Source organism: Xiphias gladius, chromosome 14 (genome assembly GCF_016859285.1).
Source record: "Xiphias gladius isolate SHS-SW01 ecotype Sanya breed wild chromosome 14, ASM1685928v1, whole genome shotgun sequence".
NCBI classification, from domain to species: domain Eukaryota; kingdom Metazoa; phylum Chordata; class Actinopteri; order Istiophoriformes; family Xiphiidae; genus Xiphias; species Xiphias gladius.
Genome location: NC_053413.1, coordinates 12,148,293 through 12,167,846, shown reverse-complemented (window position 1 = coordinate 12,167,846; position 19,554 = coordinate 12,148,293). Strand labels below are relative to the sequence as shown.

General features: G+C 39.7%; 2 protein-coding genes across 3 annotated transcripts; one reads left to right on the top strand and one right to left on the bottom strand.

Moving 5' to 3' along the window:
- Window positions 1-1,661: 1,661 nt before the first annotated feature.
- On the top strand, window positions 1,662-9,817 carry abhd17aa (abhydrolase domain containing 17A, depalmitoylase a). Its single transcript, XM_040143054.1, has 6 exons — window positions 1,662-1,838; window positions 2,629-2,714; window positions 3,156-3,613; window positions 3,885-4,079; window positions 4,991-5,170; window positions 6,326-9,817. The coding sequence occupies exons 3-6, from the start codon at window positions 3,159-3,161 to the stop codon at window positions 6,549-6,551; spliced, it is 1,056 nt and encodes a 351-aa protein (XP_039998988.1). The 5' UTR covers window positions 1,662-1,838; window positions 2,629-2,714; window positions 3,156-3,158; the 3' UTR covers window positions 6,552-9,817.
- Window positions 9,818-10,681: 864 nt separating this feature from the next.
- LOC120798632 (GRAM domain-containing protein 2B-like) lies at window positions 10,682-18,521 on the bottom strand. Of its 2 annotated transcripts, none has more exons than XM_040143056.1 (13): window positions 18,317-18,521; window positions 17,326-17,472; window positions 17,139-17,196; window positions 16,781-16,853; window positions 16,285-16,388; window positions 15,781-15,870; window positions 15,067-15,138; window positions 14,904-14,969; window positions 14,678-14,777; window positions 14,431-14,487; window positions 14,211-14,310; window positions 12,949-13,059; window positions 10,682-11,446 (listed from the first exon to the last, which is right to left on the bottom strand). In XM_040143056.1, the coding sequence occupies exons 1-13, from the start codon at window positions 18,355-18,357 to the stop codon at window positions 11,431-11,433; spliced, it is 1,035 nt and encodes a 344-aa protein (XP_039998990.1). In that variant the 5' UTR covers window positions 18,358-18,521; the 3' UTR covers window positions 10,682-11,430. The 2 variants fall into 2 exon arrangements, with proteins under 2 accessions (XP_039998990.1, XP_039998991.1); XM_040143057.1 differs by having other exon boundaries at window positions 14,904-14,966.
- Between the last annotated feature and the right edge of the window lie 1,033 nt (window positions 18,522-19,554).

Below are 19,554 nucleotides of genomic sequence, written 5' to 3'. Positions count from 1 at the left end.
TGCGCGTCGCCGTAGCATCACCGTTTACCGAGCGCGTCCAAAACGCCCAGTCAACTACGAAACGTTTTTTTTTCCCCCTGGAGAGAAAGAGTCCGTAGTCTAAATGTGTAAACAGGAACCTATTAAGATTTTATATGATCCCGATTACGTTGTCTTTCCCGACAGCCTTGTTCAGACCCTTGCAAAATCCCAAATCCTGCAGTTGCGGACTGTATTAAGTCTTCTGTCAGTGGGGCCGGCCAGTTGTCTGCACTTGGTCAAGCTACAGCTTTGAAATCAGTAGTCAGCAAAATGTAATCCCCTTTTTTAAATTTACAGTGGCGAGGTGAAATGTCCAACGCAGAGCAGGCACAGTGGCAGCAGAGGCCCATAATTCACACCCCCTGAAACACAGTCCTGCAGTGGATCAATGATGAATGAAGGACCTCTCTCTCCCTCTCTCTCTCTCTCTCCTCTCTCTCTCTCTCTCTCTCTCTCTCTCTCTCTCTCTCACACACACACACACACACACACACACACACACACACACACACACACACACACACACACACACATTTTGTGTTAAGTCATTACTGAAATACGTGTTTGATGATATTCAGGAAAGTTGTGACTTAAAAACATAAAGCTTCATGGGAGAATAATACATTTATTTTTAATATAGTAGGCTATAATAGAGCTGACACAATATACTTTATTATCTTACAACGGAATACAAAGATATTTTTAAGATAACGAAATGCATCCGCACCCATTTAGGAAAATGATGAAATATTGAATTCAAAGAGGTTTTGACCATTACTACAAATATTTTGTGATCAGTGTGCATACAATACTGGACTATCTGTATCTTAGAAACTATGTGCAAAATATATAGATACAAATATATATCTGGCATTTTTTACATGATTACTTAATGCAAAATTATCCTGGACTGTAGTGGAAAGTAACAAGCATCGCTCAAGTGCTGTGCTTAGGTATAGTTCTGAGGAAGAGTAATAGTATTTATTTTTTCCCTTTTGATGCTAACTACTTTATACTTTTACTCACTACATGTCAGGAGGAAATATTGTACTTTTTACCCCACTACATTTATTTTATTTATGGATGTGGTCAAATAGATAAAGAATTTTGTCCCAGATGGTGATTTGTTTTCAGAGCCTGTAACATATTCCAAACAGATACACAAACACTTAATGCACTCACACAGATTCTGTACGTCTGCATCCATACAAACACAGTCAATGGGGCAGTTTTTTCGGAGTTGCATTGGTTGTTTGTGTTACATGCTGTATAGTTCATTTTATTTTTAACCCAGTTTCCCATTCTGCATTCAATATGTACTTTTTTGGTTTTTTGCTTTTCTTTTGTTTTTGGTTTTGTTCATATATGAAGAAGTGTGTTATGTTATGTATATATGATGTTTTATGACAAAATCCTATCAAGCTAATTTACTACTATTGCCATCTGTGAAATGCTGTGAAGCCTAAAAATTATTTATATTAATTCATACATATCCCTGTATAGATTTTTCCCCATTATTTTAAAATTCGTATATATGTGCAATATAAATGTGATGAGAATAAAATATTTCTCTTGCACATTTTTTTACATTTTGAAAAAGGAATACGGTTACGTCACTTCCGGCTCTGGTCGGACAGTAGTAGAAAAAAAAAAAAAATCTGGTTGCCATGAATTTCAGCTAGCCAGCCACCGAACACTGTCGGTACACTTGAGTAAAAACATCCATGTCAAGACACAAGAAGGATTTTCGAAGTCTTGTGCTGCTTCTGTGTACATATAGGGGCACACCAGCCTCCCAGCCGACCCACTGTGAATCGGTAAGTAGCTAGCTTTGAGGCTACCGTACTAGCGAGCTAGCCGCCGCCGCCGCTAGCTGGTTGCCTTGCTAACGATAAGTGATGATATTTTGACTGTTAGCTGCCATTAACCTACACGGTGCCCAATGTCTGTTAACCAGAGTACTATGTCGCCTATCTACATTTCCAGTTGTCCGTACGCTATGTCAACATACCGCTCCCTTTATATGATCAACATAACTGGCTAACATTAGAGGTTAATATCGTTGTTAACTATGTAGCTACATTAGCTCATCGGTCGCTCTCTGTGTTGAGGGGGTGTTATAATTAGTCACCAATGTCCATGATCACATCAGGGCATCTGAATCATTTTAATCCCTAAGTGACATTGTAGCAGACTCAGTAAATGGATAATGCATATAACTTTTACCATAATAAATGCTATTTGGTTACAGGAGCTGTACAGTGATGACACTAACAACTGATGTTTAACCCTTTTAATGAGTCTGTGTTGTGTGTAATCTTTGAATCAAGGTTGTCTCTTCCTCATAGCTGTGAAACCAGGTTACCATTTACCTGTTGCTCAATGTCTGTAATTTTGTTTGGTTCCAAATGCTTTATGTCAAAGGGCAAGAATGATAGCATATGCTTCATAATATTTACTTCATATCAGCACACAAAAGCTCTAGAAAGAGCAACATTAAAAGACCAGGCCAAATGTTCATGCCATTGTGACTATACGTTGTCATGTACAGTTTGTTGTTGCGTGACGACAAGCCATTTTAATTTATTATCTTTCTTTTTTTTCAAGATCCAGCTGGCTCAGTGACTAGACTAGAAGACCTTGGCACCATTGTGTGCCACTTCATTTCAAGACCCAGGGATTTCTGAATCCAGGTACTTTCATAACAGAATTTCTGTGCAGGGTACCCCCGAGGAGTGTGGTTAGGGGAGGTGGTAAGCGCTGTTTGTGTCTACTTTTTCTAACTTTTAAAAACATTTTGTTTTTCCTGAATCTTCAAGTTTCTCCTCTAAATAATTACTGCAAAGCAAACATAAGATTTGATCAATCAGTAACCTGATGAGCTGAACCCCCAGATCCTGACGCATTTCATCTTTTTTTCAATGTCGTTATTAGATGACTGTTTAAACATTTGCCACAGCTCATTTTCCCTTAAGCTTAATAAGCCTAGTTATATATTTCATTAAAATGTAATTATTTCTTCTGACTAGAGTGGGGAAAAAACAGTGGGAAACCCTGCTGTGAATGTAGGTGAAAGTCCTGTTCTTATTCTTTTTTTTTTTTTACTCTGTCTCCCATGTTTATTTTTCTACCAGAAGATGAACGGTCTGTCCATACGAGAGCTATGCTGCCTGTTCTGCTGCCCCCCTTGCCCCAGTCGCATTGCAGCCAAACTGGCTTTCCTCCCTCCAGAGCCCACCTATGCCCTTCTCCCTGACCCAGATCCAGGTTCTGGAGCTGGAACTGCATCTGGGTCCAGCTCTGCAGCTGCTCTGCCATCTCTTGGAGCCCCAGGGCTGCGTTCCCGGCTGGGCACTGGTAGTGGAGGTGACAGAGGAGGTGGAGGAGGTGGAGGTGGTGGAGGAGGTGGCGGTGGGGGTGGAGGTGGAGGGGGTGGCGTTGGGGGTGAAAGCAGGTGGAAGCTGCATCTCACAGAGAGAGCAGAGTTCCAGTATTCACAAAGAGAGCTGGATGTGACAGATGTCTTCCTGACCAGGTCTAGCCGAGGGAACAGGGTTGGGTGCATGTACATTCGCTGTGCCCCCAGTGCCAGGTGAGACACTCACCACCCCTGAACACACTGAGACTGAATGTGCCTTCACACACACATCACAACACTGTGTGACTGTTTTTGCTTGTGCTTTAAATAGGGCAGCTTGGCTAACTACAGATATACTATTCTCCATCATACAGTTGTAGCCCACAGTTTTCTGTCAGTTTGTGGCTTTCCAGTTCACTTCGTTCCAGTTCAGTGTTCCTGCTTATCCTCAGCCTGCTGCCTAACTTCCTCCTTCTTTCTTCCCTCCTCTTCCTTTATCTCTCAGGTTTACAGTGTTGTTTTCCCATGGTAATGCAGTAGACCTGGGCCAGATGAGCAGCTTCTACATTGGCTTAGGCACACGCATCAACTGCAACATCTTCTCCTATGATTACTCAGGCTACGGTGTTAGCACTGGCAAGCCCTCTGAGAAGAACCTTTATGCTGACATTGATGCCGCCTGGCATGCCCTGCGGTCCCGGTAAGCTGGCAGAAACTGTCTGTTCCTGTCCGAACAGCCAACAAGCACCAAATGCCAGTTAAATTGTCTTTTGTAGATACATCAGTAAGGGTCACTCACATCACTGGCCAGTAACTTTTTGTGAAAATAGCATTTGGTTGACTCAATTTTATACAAATTTATTCCATGCTGACCATCGTACCCTCTCTGACCATCAGCCAGTCAAATCAAAGCTAAACAATGGCTCTTTATCAAAGAGATTGATGACTGGGTGTCACATGCTGAGCTCCGCGTGAAGTGGCAGTATCTAAAATTCTGAAAACTAAAAATTCCTCTTGTTTATCTGTTGCCAGTATGGTTAATGAACCTTATGTTTGTAGAAATTTAACATTCCCAGGTGGCAACATAGAGGAAATTTGAGGCCACTGAAAAATTTAAGACTTAAGACAACAAACATTTATGTTACAAAAAATTCTGAATTCACTCACATTTACTCACTCATGATTCTGTACATAAGTTAGTATTTAAAGAGGTGGGGTAATATGTTGCATTTTTTTCAAAAAGGGCTGATGATAATTACTACATTTCATGTTTTCTTTTTGTTTGTTTGTTTATGGCTTTGCAGTCCTTGGCAATTGAGCCTTCCCACTCTTTGCTTATGATGTCCTTTCAAACTTTGTGTTTCATTATTAACATGAAAAACTCGAGTTTTTGTTCTCTGTGTTGGACTGAAAGGCTTACTGATCCATGTTAATCTGCATGTGGAAATTTACACACTTGCACATCAGTCCATTTGCACTTGACATACAGATATTGTTAGAATAAAAGAGGCTGTTGTTCTGCATTTTATACTTGTGTGTGTGCGCATGTGTTTGTGTGTGTGTTTGTTTGTTTGTTTGTTTGTTTGTTTGTTTGTTTGTGATTGACCTCAGGTATGGCATCAGCCCAGAGAATATCATCCTGTACGGACAGAGCATCGGCACAGTTCCCACAGTAGACCTGGCATCACGGTTTGAATGTGCTGCTGTGGTCCTCCACTCTCCTCTCACCTCTGGTATGAGAGTGGCCTTCCCCGACACCAAGAAAACATACTGCTTTGATGCCTTTCCTAAGTAAGTTGTTTTTTTTTTTCGACTGAGAACATATTTTAGTTTTTTTTTCTGTCTTGCCAATATTTTGAATGTAATATTAGAAAAAAAAAAAAATTACATTTAACCCAAAATCTGTAGTATCAGATACTCCCTAGTTATTTACTGGAAACTCAAATTGTGTCAATTCTCATTGTGGAAAAAGAACTACTTAAATGTCCATTAAATCTTCTCAAACTACTCACATGGTAAAATCAACTTCTCACAGCTACACAGCTTCTATTAAAATTCTGATAATCATACGAGCATTATAGTGCAACATAAAAAGCAGTTTGACATATTGAGGCTGAATACAGTTGTTGTGTCTTTGGGCAAAATTATCAGGTAAATGAATGAGGTTGGGCAATATGACAATATACTGTCACACAACAGAAATTTTTCTGTCTCTTGAGATGTTTCCATGCCATTTTTATAATGTATATATTTATTTAACCCGTTTAATATCTCTGATTATATTAGATCACAGTGGGCAATGTTGCATATCATTGAGCACTTCATCGTGGCAAAAATTGGTTTACAAGATACTGTTTATTTTTTATTTGGATCCCCATTGGTCGTTACCCTGGCAACAGCTACTCTTCCTGGGGTCCATAATGTTTTGCTGCAAATGTGATGAAGTATCTTGATTTGCCAGGTATTACATTCACCGGATTAGTCAAAAACATAACTTCATCTGGTTATTTAATCTATAAACTGATTCTCATTGAAATATCTGAAAAATGTACTTTGTCACCAGCTATTCCTATAATGTAATGTAGTGTATTTAGCCACTTATTGCTTTTGATTTAACAGTGATTGTTGGTAACATAATTAGCATTTGGAGCGACAGCAATGAGAACCTTGCAAGTATTGGAATCTACTGTAACTTAACAAAGCTGATTTTTTTTTTTTTTTCTTTGTCAAAGAAGAAACTTAAGTCAACAGGAGTGAATGTTTGACACTCTAACGACAGATTTTAGGTGTAATGTCACTGTAATGTATCTCAGCATGTTGACTGAAATGCACATTGTCATTATTTGTCATTGTTATTGATGTAAAATTGAATCTGTTGCCTGAATTCTATAAAGTCCTGGGTTGTCAGTGCACTAATTGCCTCCATTATTTTAATTTTTCCACCAGCATCGAGAAGGTGTCAAAGATCCCGTCTCCAGTGCTCATCATCCACGGTACAGAGGACGAGGTGATCGACTTCTCTCATGGCCTTGCCCTGTTTGAGCGCTGTCCCAAGGCTGTGGAGCCCCTCTGGGTGGAGGGAGCTGGTCACAACGACATTGAGCTTTACAGTCAGTACCTGGAGAGGCTACGCCGCTTCATAAACCAGGACCTGGCTGCACAGCATGCCTGAGAAACAAACAACAGCCTCTCTGCATTTGTATGAATGAGACTTTGTGTGTGTGTGTGTGTGAGAGAATGGGACTGATATAGATTGAGGTTGTCAGCATGTTTGCAAAGTATGGATGAGATATAGACCTAAAAAGGATGTGTGATTTTTGCCACATCTGTGTGTCTTTGAAGCAGCACACCTTAAGGTAAATTTTTCAACACAACCTATCTTCTCTTTCCTGTTTTAAAAGTGAGAGTCTTTTTTAATCTATCATTAGCTGTATCCATCTGTAAGGTGGAGTGTGATGAAAATGCTAAAAACAAGAACAGAGATGAAACAAATGCAGTTTTTAATGTGGGAAAAATTGTGAATTGCAGCTTTAAAATGTGTTTACTCACATGAATTAAGAAGGAATAACAATGTGCTTTGTCAAAAAAGGCACACAGATGAAGTGTTACATGTTAGTGAATGTATGAATCATGGATGTGTATGTTCATATCTCCATGGACCTGTGACACCTGAATTGTGTGAGAGTGTGAGCGAGCGAGGCAGTGCTGAAAGAAATTAAGATTCTGATAACTTGGACAGCTGCAAGTGGAGGAGACTTATGGAGACTTATTAATATTGTTTTTTTGCCAGTGTATGTATGAAGAATACCTCCACAGCTTGATCAGTTCTCTCTCCAGACAAACACTGGTCAAGCATGTGCCCCCACAAACCCCCCTCCTCCGTCTCCTCCACTCCCTGTTTACTGTTAATGGACATCCACTTGACTGCCAGGGCATTTCCCAGGTTATTGTCCAGCTAACACTAACCTTCTCTTTTTGTGTGGTTTGGGGGTCCATCTTCTTTCCTTTGGTGTCAGTTACGGCAAATATACAAGGACTAGTCTGGACTATTCTCTTAGCTGGCTGTTGGATGTCTCAGACTTTCCTTCATTTCTGACTCTTTGCAAGGATCACAGGATGGCCAGCTTCCATTTAATTTCCTGGCTGTGCGGTAGCTTTAGCCTTTTACTGTCCACAGAATTGCAGCAGCAACTTGCAGGGAATTCTTTTGATTTCCCTGTATTGCATTTTCCCACCCAGTCCTACATATTCTGAACAAGAATGATGGTGTGGTTGAAATGGAAACAGGTCTTTGAGAGCCACACTGATATCGCTGGTAATGTGGATGTTACTTAGGCATTAGTGAAACTGCCATGGAAGGGAAGGTTTACTGAGTAATTTTCGTGTCACATTAGATCAGTTTGCTCTAAACAGAAGGCTGTAGCCCTTCAGTGTTCACTGATATGTGACGTTTAAAGTCTGGCATTGGCTTGACATTTTGGGAAATGCAATTACTGGTGTTTTTGTGAAGAGTTAGATGAGAGGATTTGTACCACTCTCACCCAGGATGTGACTGTGCACATAACCTGCCATAAAAACACAGAGGTGCTGGTAGGCATGGTAGGCTGGTATTTTGTTACCTTTGGATACAAACCACGCTAACTTTCCCCCCTGTTTTCAGTCTTAATGTTAAGCTAAGCTAACTGGCTACTGGCTGTGGCTTCTTATTTACCATACAGTTTTTACCAATCTTCTCATCTAACCCTGTACAAGAAAGCGAATAAACATGTTTCCTAAATGTCAAACTATTCCTTTAAGTTTGAAGCGTGGTTTTCAAAGATGTCTGTGAATAATTTGTAGAATAATTTGGTGAACAGACCCTTTTAAAGCTTGATGTTCTGGCTGGATTTGGAGGCTTTAAAGGAATAACGACACAGAGTAGCTGCTCACTTCACCAAACTAATGAGGATTATGTCCGTTCAGAATAATCATGCTTCATCAGAATCATACTGATTAACTTGTAGTCTTAAAGCACAGTTTGTTTTCCAAATCTTGTTCCAGAAACACTCATCAGAGTTAGACAGCCTCCTGTTCATATTCACCCTCAGCACATTTTCTTCTAATGTTTATGTCTTGTTGTAATTAATCCGAATGTGTTTGTTGTAGTGTAGGGCCATGGACTGTTTGTTTCAGGACCATGTGTGTTGATGTTATGACTAACAATGTGATTCAGATTGGGTGCCAGGAGGGGACATCATGTCTACTATAGCTCTGTATTAACCTCTGTGGCCCTAAATGTAAGAGCTCTCTTATGGGTGGCAGCACGTTTCATGTCTGAAACAAGCCATATTTGAGCCTCTCACTGTTGGTGTGGTGCAGGTTCCACCACACACACCTTTGCACATCATTACACACAGACACACACACATTCAAACACAACATGCGTACACACGTGATACACGTACTGTAGTATACAGTATATTTACACATTTATATATATATCAGATCAAGCATGACGAAAGCAGGTCTTAAGTTCAGCACTATTGTACAAAGCATCCAAAGTGTAATAAGGGTATAAAATGTAAGTTTGTGTGTCTTCTTCATTATTGTTGACTGTCTTCTACAGGCCAGCATTAAGGATACTAGCATCCTGTTTGAGTAAGTACTAATAGACCCTGTGTGTAGACCTGAAAAAGTACAAGAATTGGTTTTATAGTAGCAGGTTAGCACCCCATTTCAGATCTACACAGGGCGTCTGCTGCACAGGAGACCCGTAAGTTTCAGTGATAGTAGCTGCGTATTGATAAGGGAACATGTACTGAACGAGCACTGATCTGATTACTCCATTTTGGGAGTACAAGTGGGTCTTAGTAAGCGGTGGAAAGGTTACCAAACACCACTTACTTGGTATCATCATTTCGAACAGGGAATTTTTCCATTCTCATCCTGTGCTTTGTGTCTCTGATATGTAAATAACGGAAATCTGTTACCATCTTGAACCAGGGATCTGAGCTGTCAAAAGAATTAGAGAGAGTTATCGCATTTCGCCGAAAATAGAAGTACGCCTCAGTTTTTCCTGGACAGGTCATATTATCAGGGAAACCACTGGATCCACTTTTCATTCATTGGGTTTTGTTCAAGAAATGGGGTGGAAATTTGTCATTTTATTGATGCACCACTATGGTTGACGTACATTGTATCCTCTGGCCCTGAATGTTTATTGATGGGGGTGGGGGGATGGAACAGTGAAAACTGTATGCATGTCTATTGTGTTTTGCCAAGCAAATGATGGGGTGGAGCGTTATTATCTATTCTGTGTGAGGATAAAGCAGAACTCATGGCATTGGAAAATTGAAGCGTTTTTAAAAAAAACAAAAACAAAACGGGATGGTTATTTGAATTTTTTTTATTGCTGATACTAACTGATGTATTGTTATGAGTTTTGTGCTAGAGTTTGAGCGGGGCTGTGGTGGGCGGGTGGGGGGGCTAGACCATATTAGTGGGCTGTTTATATGGTTACTGTACTTATCTATTCTATTCTTTGTATTATGATTTGTAATTTTATGTTGCTTTTTTGAACTTGAGAAAATGATGTAATGAAATTAATTCATGGGACTGAATCTTGACCTTTTTATGGACAACAGAATAATAAAAAGATCACTTATGTAAAAAAATATGAAACTGCTAATATTGATTTTAAAACAATCATTGTATTTTTGTACACTGCATAATTTGATAAGTGAAATTCAATATTTTATTTAAGCATGTTTTTTTTTTTTTTTTTCAATATTTTTATTTTACATAACTTAGCATTTGGATGACATGACTTGCACACCAGTGACGCTGGGTTTTGGATAATAATACATAAAATCTTACAAAGTCTCTTCCCATTGGCTGGCATCAATGCAGATACTGTGCAGGATTCATACAGTTGTAAAAATCCCAGATAAATCATGGAATTTGCAATTTGGTGTTCTAGGCCTGGAAACGTTTTGGAAAATAGTTCCAGAAATAGTTAAATGCAGTTCGATGAATATCAGTTTTAAACATAACCTGTGTATGTTTAAAATTCATGCAGTGTTAGAGGTGACATACAATCACCTATTCAGAGGTATTTTGACATCACATATACATACTTTTCATGTATACACAGAATTCACAGAGTGGTTATTAAAAGTTATTTAAAGGCATGGAAATCAGTTGACAAAATTGTGTATGAAACTAATTCTCCCGTATTTATTAACAGGATTGATATGACAAAAGGTCAATGAAAAGTTTTATTACATTTATAACAGAAAAATAACAGAAGAAATTTCAGTGCCTGAACCTCTTAAAGTGTAAATGAAATCCTGTCTTGGTACCTCATGTGTCAGTTAGGTTTAATGGAAGTGGATGCCCTCTGCTGGCTGATTGCTGTCATTAACACATTAGCCTCCAGCAGTAAAAAAATAGTGTGAACCCTCAAATTCAAAATATACTATTTAAAATCAACCAACAGCAAAGTGCTTCTTTCATCTTCCTGTTCAGAGCGACTCTGGTCTGTTCCCACTGTTGTAGGCTGTGTCGATCCAAGAAAATGACGGTCAAGACTCCAGCAACTTCTGCAAGCTGAGCTCAGCTGTTCACCAGCCAGGAAACAAACATGGCTTCAGCAGGATGCCTCCATATGGCTCAGTGCAGGAGAGCCTCACTTCAGTTTTTGATCTGTCAGCAGAGAATCAGTGCATGCCTCACGGAAAATACTGTCCTGGTACTTCTCAGCCAGCACAGTCAGTCATCCATGTAGTTCACCACGTGTGGCCTGGTTCAGACATCCCAAAAACATCTTACTGCTGACTTCCATCAAATACATTACATGGCACTAATACAGGAGTTTAATATCTACTGTGAGGGAACTTATATATGCAAAATATTGTAAATGTCTTTGGCCAAGATGTACTGTATGTCAAATGGACAGTCTCATTGTTAAGAGGCTTTTGGGGGTCTGTCAGGTTTCAAAGTACGATCTTAATAGAGTGGTACATTGCATGAGTTCCTAGAAGGTTCTGTTAATTACCACCCTCTGCCACTGGCTACGTTTCTTGGTACCTGCAAAAGAGGAAAAAGCAGGCATTAGGCGAGGACAGTGGTGGAGGAACTACTCCAATCCTTTACTTGATCAAAAGAAGCAACACCACAAAGGAAAAATAAGTCCTGCATTCAAAATTTCCTTACGAGAAGTTACGTATGGTGTACGTACTTATAACCCTACAGAGAATTATTACTTATGTATATTAAAATATTTAAAGTACCAGCATTTTAGTTCTTACTACTTTACATACTGCAGGGTTGTTTGGTTAATATTAACACATATTTTGTTTGTTGATCATATGATTTCTATATAAAATCTCAATCTGTAAATTAACTACGGTTCTCAAGCGAATAATATACAAGTACTTAAAATTGTACTTGAGTACAGAACTTGAATAAGTCTACTTAGTAGAGGATGACATTATTTAATTCATACCCATATATCCATATAACATTAAAGAATTAAAGTTGAGGTTGTACAAGCATACAATGTTGACATATACAGACGGGTGACAAAGTAAAGGAAAAACCTGAATAAATAAGTGGAGAAACATAAGAAATGCAGATACTGCCACACAGGTCCACCACATGGTATAATTAAGCAGTTAACATCCCATCATGCTCTGTGGCATGTATAAAAATGCTGAGCAGGTCCAGCTGATTCTGATTTTGTATCAAGATGCAAGAGGAACCGAGCTAAGTGACTTTGAGAGAGGGTTAATTGTTTGGGCACGGATGGCAGGAGCTTTAGTCCCAAAGACTGCTGAACTGGCTCGTGTTTCAATAGGAGTAACAACTCTTCCTCAAGTGACTGAGAAAGTCGAGGCAGGACGTGATCAGACTGTGTCGGCAAGAACAGTCTGTCGACAATTACACAGAGACTGATATTATAGTAGGGCTGCAGTGCGTAAACCCCTCATTACAAAGAGAGTTCAGTGGTACATTGTAAATCAATAAAAAGTTGTTCTGAGTGATCACCTTTATCCTGTAATGAAACATTTCTATCCTGATGGGAGCGGTCTCTTCCAGGATGACAATGCCCCCATCCATAGAGCACGATGGGTCAATGAATGGTTTGATGAGTATGAAAAGGATATGATTCATAGGCTATGACATGTTAGACAGTGATCCCACCACCATCATCAGAATGGTCTTCATCTCTCCAGTAGAGACTTTCAGAATCTATGCCATGCAGAACTGAAGCTGTTCTGGCATCTCGTGGTGGCCAAACACCTTAATAAGACACTTTATGTTGGTTTTTGCTTTCATTTGTCACCCGCCTGTACAATTTTAAACGCATGCTTCGTAGTGGGTGTGACTCTGCTGGAATGTAATCAGTTATCTCACGTCCACATTGCTGTCGTGAACCTGCAGAACTACTCTGTTCAAGTCTAATCTGATTTGCCAGTAATCTTTTTAAAAGTCGCCAAAACCGGTTTAAGCCCTCTCACTGTTTTTTCTAAACAGTCCCCAAGAAACTTCCTTCGTGACTTTCTCTTTATGTTTGTGTGTCTACTCACTCTCTGTGGTGCAAAGACAACTCAGTCAAGGCTCCCAAAGTGGTCAGCTGCTCCTCCAGTGCTATGATCCTCAGCCCCATGTACCCAGACACCAACAGCAGCAACACAAGTCTACAATCACAGACAATAATGTCCTTAATGCCTGGGATTTTACGGTTTACCACTACAATGCACTAAACCCGCAAAGTGAAACTACATTGTGCAGAATGACTCAGAAGCTGAGCACACAGTTAAGATGGGTACATACTGTTCACTCCTAACAATAAGATATCAGTAAATTGTATCTGTTTGGGGCCTGAGTTAACATGATGTGATAACATTTCTATAACTGATTTAAACCTCATCTTGAGGACTGGAACCTTCTTCTCTCCTTGAAAACTTCCAGCCAACCCAGAAAGTCAACATACCATAATGTGCTTCTTGGTCTGTGTTTCATAGACATTTCAAAAAAGTGTACGTTGTGTCTGCAAAGAATTCTACAAAACAGAACAGTGTTTGTTTGTTTTTTTAAACAAACAAACACTTTTCAGATGTACGGTACGTTGGGGGTTCCCTCTGTTGTGTCCTGCCCTGTGCTAATGGAATCCTTCAGGTCATAGATCTTGACGCCTGCCAACATAATGCTGAGGGGATGGTTTCCTGAAAGTCCCATCTCAAGGAATAAAACTCCTGTGGGGTCTTCTTTCACCAATTTTCCCTTAACAGGTTTAACGGATCAATAGTAGTGCAATGTGCACCTGTGTACCAGGCAGCAGAGAGATGGACACTGGTGGAAGAAGTAATCAGATTTGCAGTAAAAGTATAAATACCACAATATAAAATACCTGGATTACATTCAAAATCTTCAAGTATCAAAAGAAAAAAACTCAGACAAATATCCCCTTTAATTGTTATATTATATTATATTACTATATTATTATTACTAATGCAAGTGTATGCAGCATTTCATTGTTGTGGATGGTTGAGGTGGATCTAATTTTAGTTACTTTATACTCTATAATGATGCATTATGTCATATGAAATTTAATTTGCTTTATATATATGTAAAGTCTACAAAGTAGCAACTAACTTAAGCTGTCAAATGAATGCATCTGAGCAAAAATTGGTGTATTTATCTCTGAATTATAGTGACAATATAGTGAAGCAGAAAGATAAAGTAACATAAAATGAAAATAGTAAAGTTCCTTCCTACTTGCATCAATGTGGTTTTGTTACATGTTACTGGAGCTGGAGCGCTACCTCTGAGAAATAATAATACTCACAGTATCATATAGATGTAGAAGAGAGCGCTGAGATTCCTTGTTTCTCTGAGGAACAAGAACGGTGCCGCCTTGTCAATGACCCTCCAAATCCATGACACAGCTGGTTGAGACAAAAATCATCAACTCATTGGTCCATTGTGTCAATTTACTCTTTAACTTATGGGTAAGTGTAGTGGACATTACGGTGCTTGTGTGTCTGTTTGCGAGGGCTTACACACACCTCTGTTGTCTTCATCTGTTAAGCTGCTCTGACGAGTGGAACTGCTTCTTGTGGGACCTGAAATAATACAAACGTATATGGCCCTATTACATTCTGTTGTATTGCTAGAATATTTCAGCTTAGCAATGAAATTCTCAATATCATTGTCTGAAATCGAACAGTGTCGTCGAACAAGCCAAAGAAAACATTAACCGTCAGTGATTACTGAGTTTCCCTCTTTCGTCTGTCTCTTCCACCTTTCTCTCACCTTCACTGGACATCTGATGAAAACGCTTCTTAAGAATAATGCTGTTTTGTCTGCTCAGATCATTATCTATGCTGTCTTCCAAACTGGAATAACTGGAGACCTGTAGACAAGGACAGGGACGCTAACAGTTAAATCATTTTTTATTGTGCTTGTAAATCATCATGCACTCATCTTCATTCAACTATAATAAGATCCCTTTTTGGAGGTAGATGAGTATCAAACCTACCACATCAGGATCGGCTTCATTCTCTGCAGAGGAGAGATGAGGGCTGCTGTTTGGACTCTCTCCCTGCTTCAGACAAACACAGAAACATGACTGAAAAAGTGACCTTTGTTTGAGAAATGATTGCTTTTACGTGCAGGCAGATTTAGGGGAGCACCTACAGTACCTGTGCATGTGAGCAGATACTTTGGAAGAGTTTGTAGCACATCCCACGGTTTCTCAGAGACCCAAATGAGTACTGAGAGAGAAAAAGAGGGAGGAGAAAGGGTTAAACCTGGAACAAAAGAAAACTATGTGTATGCTCAGTGTTAAGGAAGTTAAGTTGTAGTCAAGTAAGTTGACAAGCTGTCAGTTTCCCTGCAGGAATTTGATTGTTAGGTAATACTAGATATACTACCTCATACTACCGGACCCATTTGACTCAACCTGAATTAACTGTTATTGTTTATTTTATACACACACACACACACACACACACACACACACACACACACACACACACACACACACACACACACACACACACACACACACACACACACACACACACACACACACACACAGGCATTCAAGTTTAATAATAGCAAATTCAGCTTTTACTGGCTTCCCATCCAAAATTTTAACTGCACAGTTATACTGTACATCTGTAATCTGTAATGTAATCAATGTATATATTTACTTTATATAGCTCGAAATCATTCCTTTTTCTCTGAGGACTTTACAGTCTGTACAACATACTGGTTGGCCCAAAGTGCTCTGCATTTAAAGTGAAGCAAAAACAATGGAAAAACGATAATGAAATAAAAATCAAATCCTAAATAAAAAGTAGAAACGAAGAATAAAATATATAGATATGTTTATAAAAAGAGCGTAGTCTGACCTTCTCTCCATCAGCAGTTTGGATAGATATCATGGACAAAGCCGAGTTGTGTTTCTTCACCTCCCTGACACTGGACGTAGGAATCACAACCTGTAATGTGTTGAGAAAAAAAAAACCTTTACACTTGCTAGAACAGGCTCAATGTGGCCTAAAACATACACAACCATTGTAAAGCTCATTTTATTTTATCCTGTATCAAGGTCCCAAAAATAATTTCCCTTTATGAAGTCAATCCTTGATATTAGCGTAAAAAGCCTGAATGCTGGAGCTGAAAGTGAATTCCCAGAAGAGCTAATGTTAATGCCGACGGCTCCTTTACAGCTTCCGGGACATGTGGCCTCAAAACACTGCTATGTCGAACCTAACTGTTACTGGAAAATTAAAAACATATTAGTTTAACTGCCCTGAATGTGATTTTGAATGTGAGAAAACCCAGGTAGTGCCAAGGCTCTCATGACACTCCAGTGTTAATTAATTTCACCAATGTGGGTCTGTGTGTGTTACCTTAGTGTCTTTGAGCAGCACGGTTGAGTGGAAACACACATGGTTCTCGGTTACAAAGAGTTTTCCATGATACAGCACCTCCTTCTGCAATGCACAGATGAACCCTACAACAAAGAGATGAACACAAACACACACACACACACACACACACACACACACACACACACACACACACACACACACACACACACACACACACACACACACACACACACACACATAAGATATAAGACATATAATTTGAAAGTATTAGTAGGTGTTTCTCTAATGGTAAACCCTGCAGTGTCACCTAGACAACAGAGACTGCTGAATCATTTATCAAAGTGTTTCAGCCCCTCATTCACTGCAGACCACTTGACAAAAAAAGTATATGGCAGCACTTAATCAGAGAGCAAACACATCAGGCACAAAGTGAAAAAAAGGACATAATAAGATTTAATTTCCATGATCAATATCAACGAACAAGTAACAGACTCGGGACTTCAGCCGAACTTACAGTGTGTCGGGTTCTCCCCCTCAGTAATCTCTGGGAACAGCTTGTGGAAGCTTTTATTGCGCTTCAGGAAGCTCTGTGGGGAAAAATAGTGAAGTGTTAATGAATAAAAACGCTATGAGAGCGGTGAGAGTGGACCAAAACAGTAAAGCAGTGATCCGGACAGATAAAAAACGAGCTGAAACTTGCTCTGAAGCTCTGTAAAGGCAAGTGGAGCTGCAGATTCAGGTTATAACTGTGGGTTTGACCCTACGAGCGACCATACATACATTTCTATTATGAAAATATTGATTATAGCTGCTTTATTTTGACCTGTGCTGCAAAGAAAATTTGATAAAATATATATACAGGAAGGACTTACATGATTGTTGGTAAGTTCATTTGATCGCTCAAGACTCTCCTCTGTTATGGTTTGTTCCCTGAAGATACAAAGAGGTCAAATGCCCAGCTAACACAAATGAGATAAAGATGCTATCATTGTCTAGGTGCAAGTTCAAAATTTTAAGCCATGTCCCACTCCCTGAACTGTGTGTAGCGTTGCAGTATACCTGACGGACATTGTGGAGTTGAGGCTTTTATTAAGCTCCTGGATCTCCAGTCGGGCGTCATCCAGACTCTGGCTGTGCCTAGATTTCTTACTGCTAAACCTGCTGCTGCCTCTTCTTCCACCGAGGACTCCAGCTCCATCCAGACAGCTGTCCCGAGAACGGAGGAGATAAATGTCAACACTGATGATCCAGCTTTTATATGACGCACACAGGTGAGACAGATACAGAACGGCATGAAGTGAAGAAATCCTACAAAAGTACAAATGAAGAAATGGAGCTCTCCCTGATGGGAACATCAGTAAATATGTTGGATTTCAGAGATCACAGAGTGGATCAAAACAACTCCTGTGTGCTTATGGTAAACATTTCATTATCTTCGCTTTCATTGTTTGTGTCAGGTGAAGGATGATTTCCACACAGATGAATGTAGATCATTCACGGACACAAAGAATGTCTTACATAAAGCATCAACAAAAAGACTTTCCTGTGTGTAGCACTGGCAGTGTGTCAACAATGTTGTTGACTGATGAGTTAATAGGTACAAAAAGTGAATACATTAGTCTTGTTTGTTTGTGAATCCAATCTAATATCTCTGTCAGTTTTAATAGTTCCCTTTACGTGAAAGCCAAAGCTAAAAGTCTGGCTCCAAAGTCCTTGAAAAACCTCTTTCAACAGCGGCTGCATTGGCTTTCATACTTTGCTTGGGCTGACTTTCAGTCCATTAGACCTGTAGTTCGTATGTAGTCTCTGAGTAACGGCAGGGATCTCTGGAGAAGGGCTTCACTTTTGTAAACCAGCAGCCACAAACACTGACTGGTGACATAACAAGAACATACTGCACTCCTGGTGCTTAGAGTGATGCTCATTTGGATTGTTGGTCAGCTGCAGAAGATGAGTATAGATGTCTAACTCCAACAGAATTTTGTAAAGGATGTGAAAGGGAAAGAGAATGAAACAGAAGCAAAGGAAACAGAAACATATTCATACTCACACACAGCTGTCCAGCGAGAATCTCCTGCTTTTGAGACTCATGATGGAAACTTAACAATTCTAACTCATTCACATGCACACACTTTCACTCATACAGCGCAAGTCTATATATTGATCTCTTTAGTTCTCTCCAGTTTACAGACTTGTTCAAACAGCTTGTGGGTTATTTTGGTTTCCTTTCCTGGTAGTGGCTCTGAAGAAACAAACGAAAGGTAGGAAACGAATGAAATTTACAGCCTACTTTTAGGATTGGCAGCTTATTGTTGAGTCAACCAATCAGCTGTGAGAGGTGGGAGTTTTCACTCATTCTAAACCAATCAGTGACAGCAGGTGTAAAAGCCACACAATGGCAGAGCTTTTTCTCCTCATGGCAACAGTTGCTATGGGTGGTACTACTTTCCCTGACCTTTTGATACACACACACACACACACACACACACACACACACACACACACACACACACACACACACACACACACACACACACACACACACACACACACACACACTTCTATCTTTGTCAGGACAGTCCTTGACATAATGCATTCCCTAGCCACTTACCCTAACCTTGACCATCACAAATAAATGCCTAACCCCAACCCCTTACCGTAACCCTAACCTAAACCTGATTCTCACCTGAACCCTTATACCAAGTCTTGGCCCTCACACAGCCCTTTGAAGTTGTGAGGACCTGCCAAAAATGTCCTCACAACGCCGAAATGTGGTCAGTTTCAAACCAATATTTGTCCACACAACCATATAAAGACATTTACACACATGCACACACATGCACATGCACACACCTATACAACTGAACAACCTGCTCAGCCTGCACAGATACACATCAGCGAATGGGCAGACGGCCTACAAGCACAGATACATAACATGACAGGACACAGTTATGTGGAGAATTGCTTAACTCAGGTGTTTCACCGTTGAGATACAATAACAGCAAATACGGTTGGGTATCTATAAGACACAAGCTCAGACTTCCAGCTTTTTCCATGAAATGGCTAAAAAAAAACCCTGAAATATTTTGGTGTTCAGATGATCATAATTTGGAACGGTTGTTTAATTTCGATGCATTTTAGTTTGCTAACTTTGTGTCCGTACTATACAGTGAATGTTTTTGTCATTCTGTAAAATCTTAATGTTGTCAAAATCCTCTACTACTACAGCAGTAGAAAACTCGTACAAAATCTTTTCTACTATTTTGATCATTAAGTTCACTAAAATAA

Excerpts from the sequence above, each read along its gene's own strand:
- abhd17aa (XM_040143054.1), top strand. The coding sequence starts at position 3,159 with ATGAACGGTCTGTCCATACGAGAGCTATGCTGCCTGTTCTGCTGCCCC. Across the intron at positions 3,614-3,884 it reads CGCTGTGCCCCCAGTGCCAG|GTTTACAGTGTTGTTTTCCC; the intron begins GTGAGACACTCA and ends TTTATCTCTCAG. Across the intron at positions 4,080-4,990 it reads TGGCATGCCCTGCGGTCCCG|GTATGGCATCAGCCCAGAGA; the intron begins GTAAGCTGGCAG and ends GATTGACCTCAG.
- LOC120798632 (XM_040143056.1), bottom strand. The coding sequence starts at position 18,357 with ATGAGTCTCAAAAGCAGGAGATTCTCGCTGGACAGCTGTGT. Across the intron at positions 15,871-16,284 it reads TGCTGCTCAAAGACACTAAG|GTTGTGATTCCTACGTCCAG; the intron begins GTAACACACACA and ends AACACATTACAG. Across the intron at positions 14,970-15,066 it reads GTATCTGCTCACATGCACAG|CAGGGAGAGAGTCCAAACAG; the intron begins GTACTGTAGGTG and ends GTTTGTCTGAAG.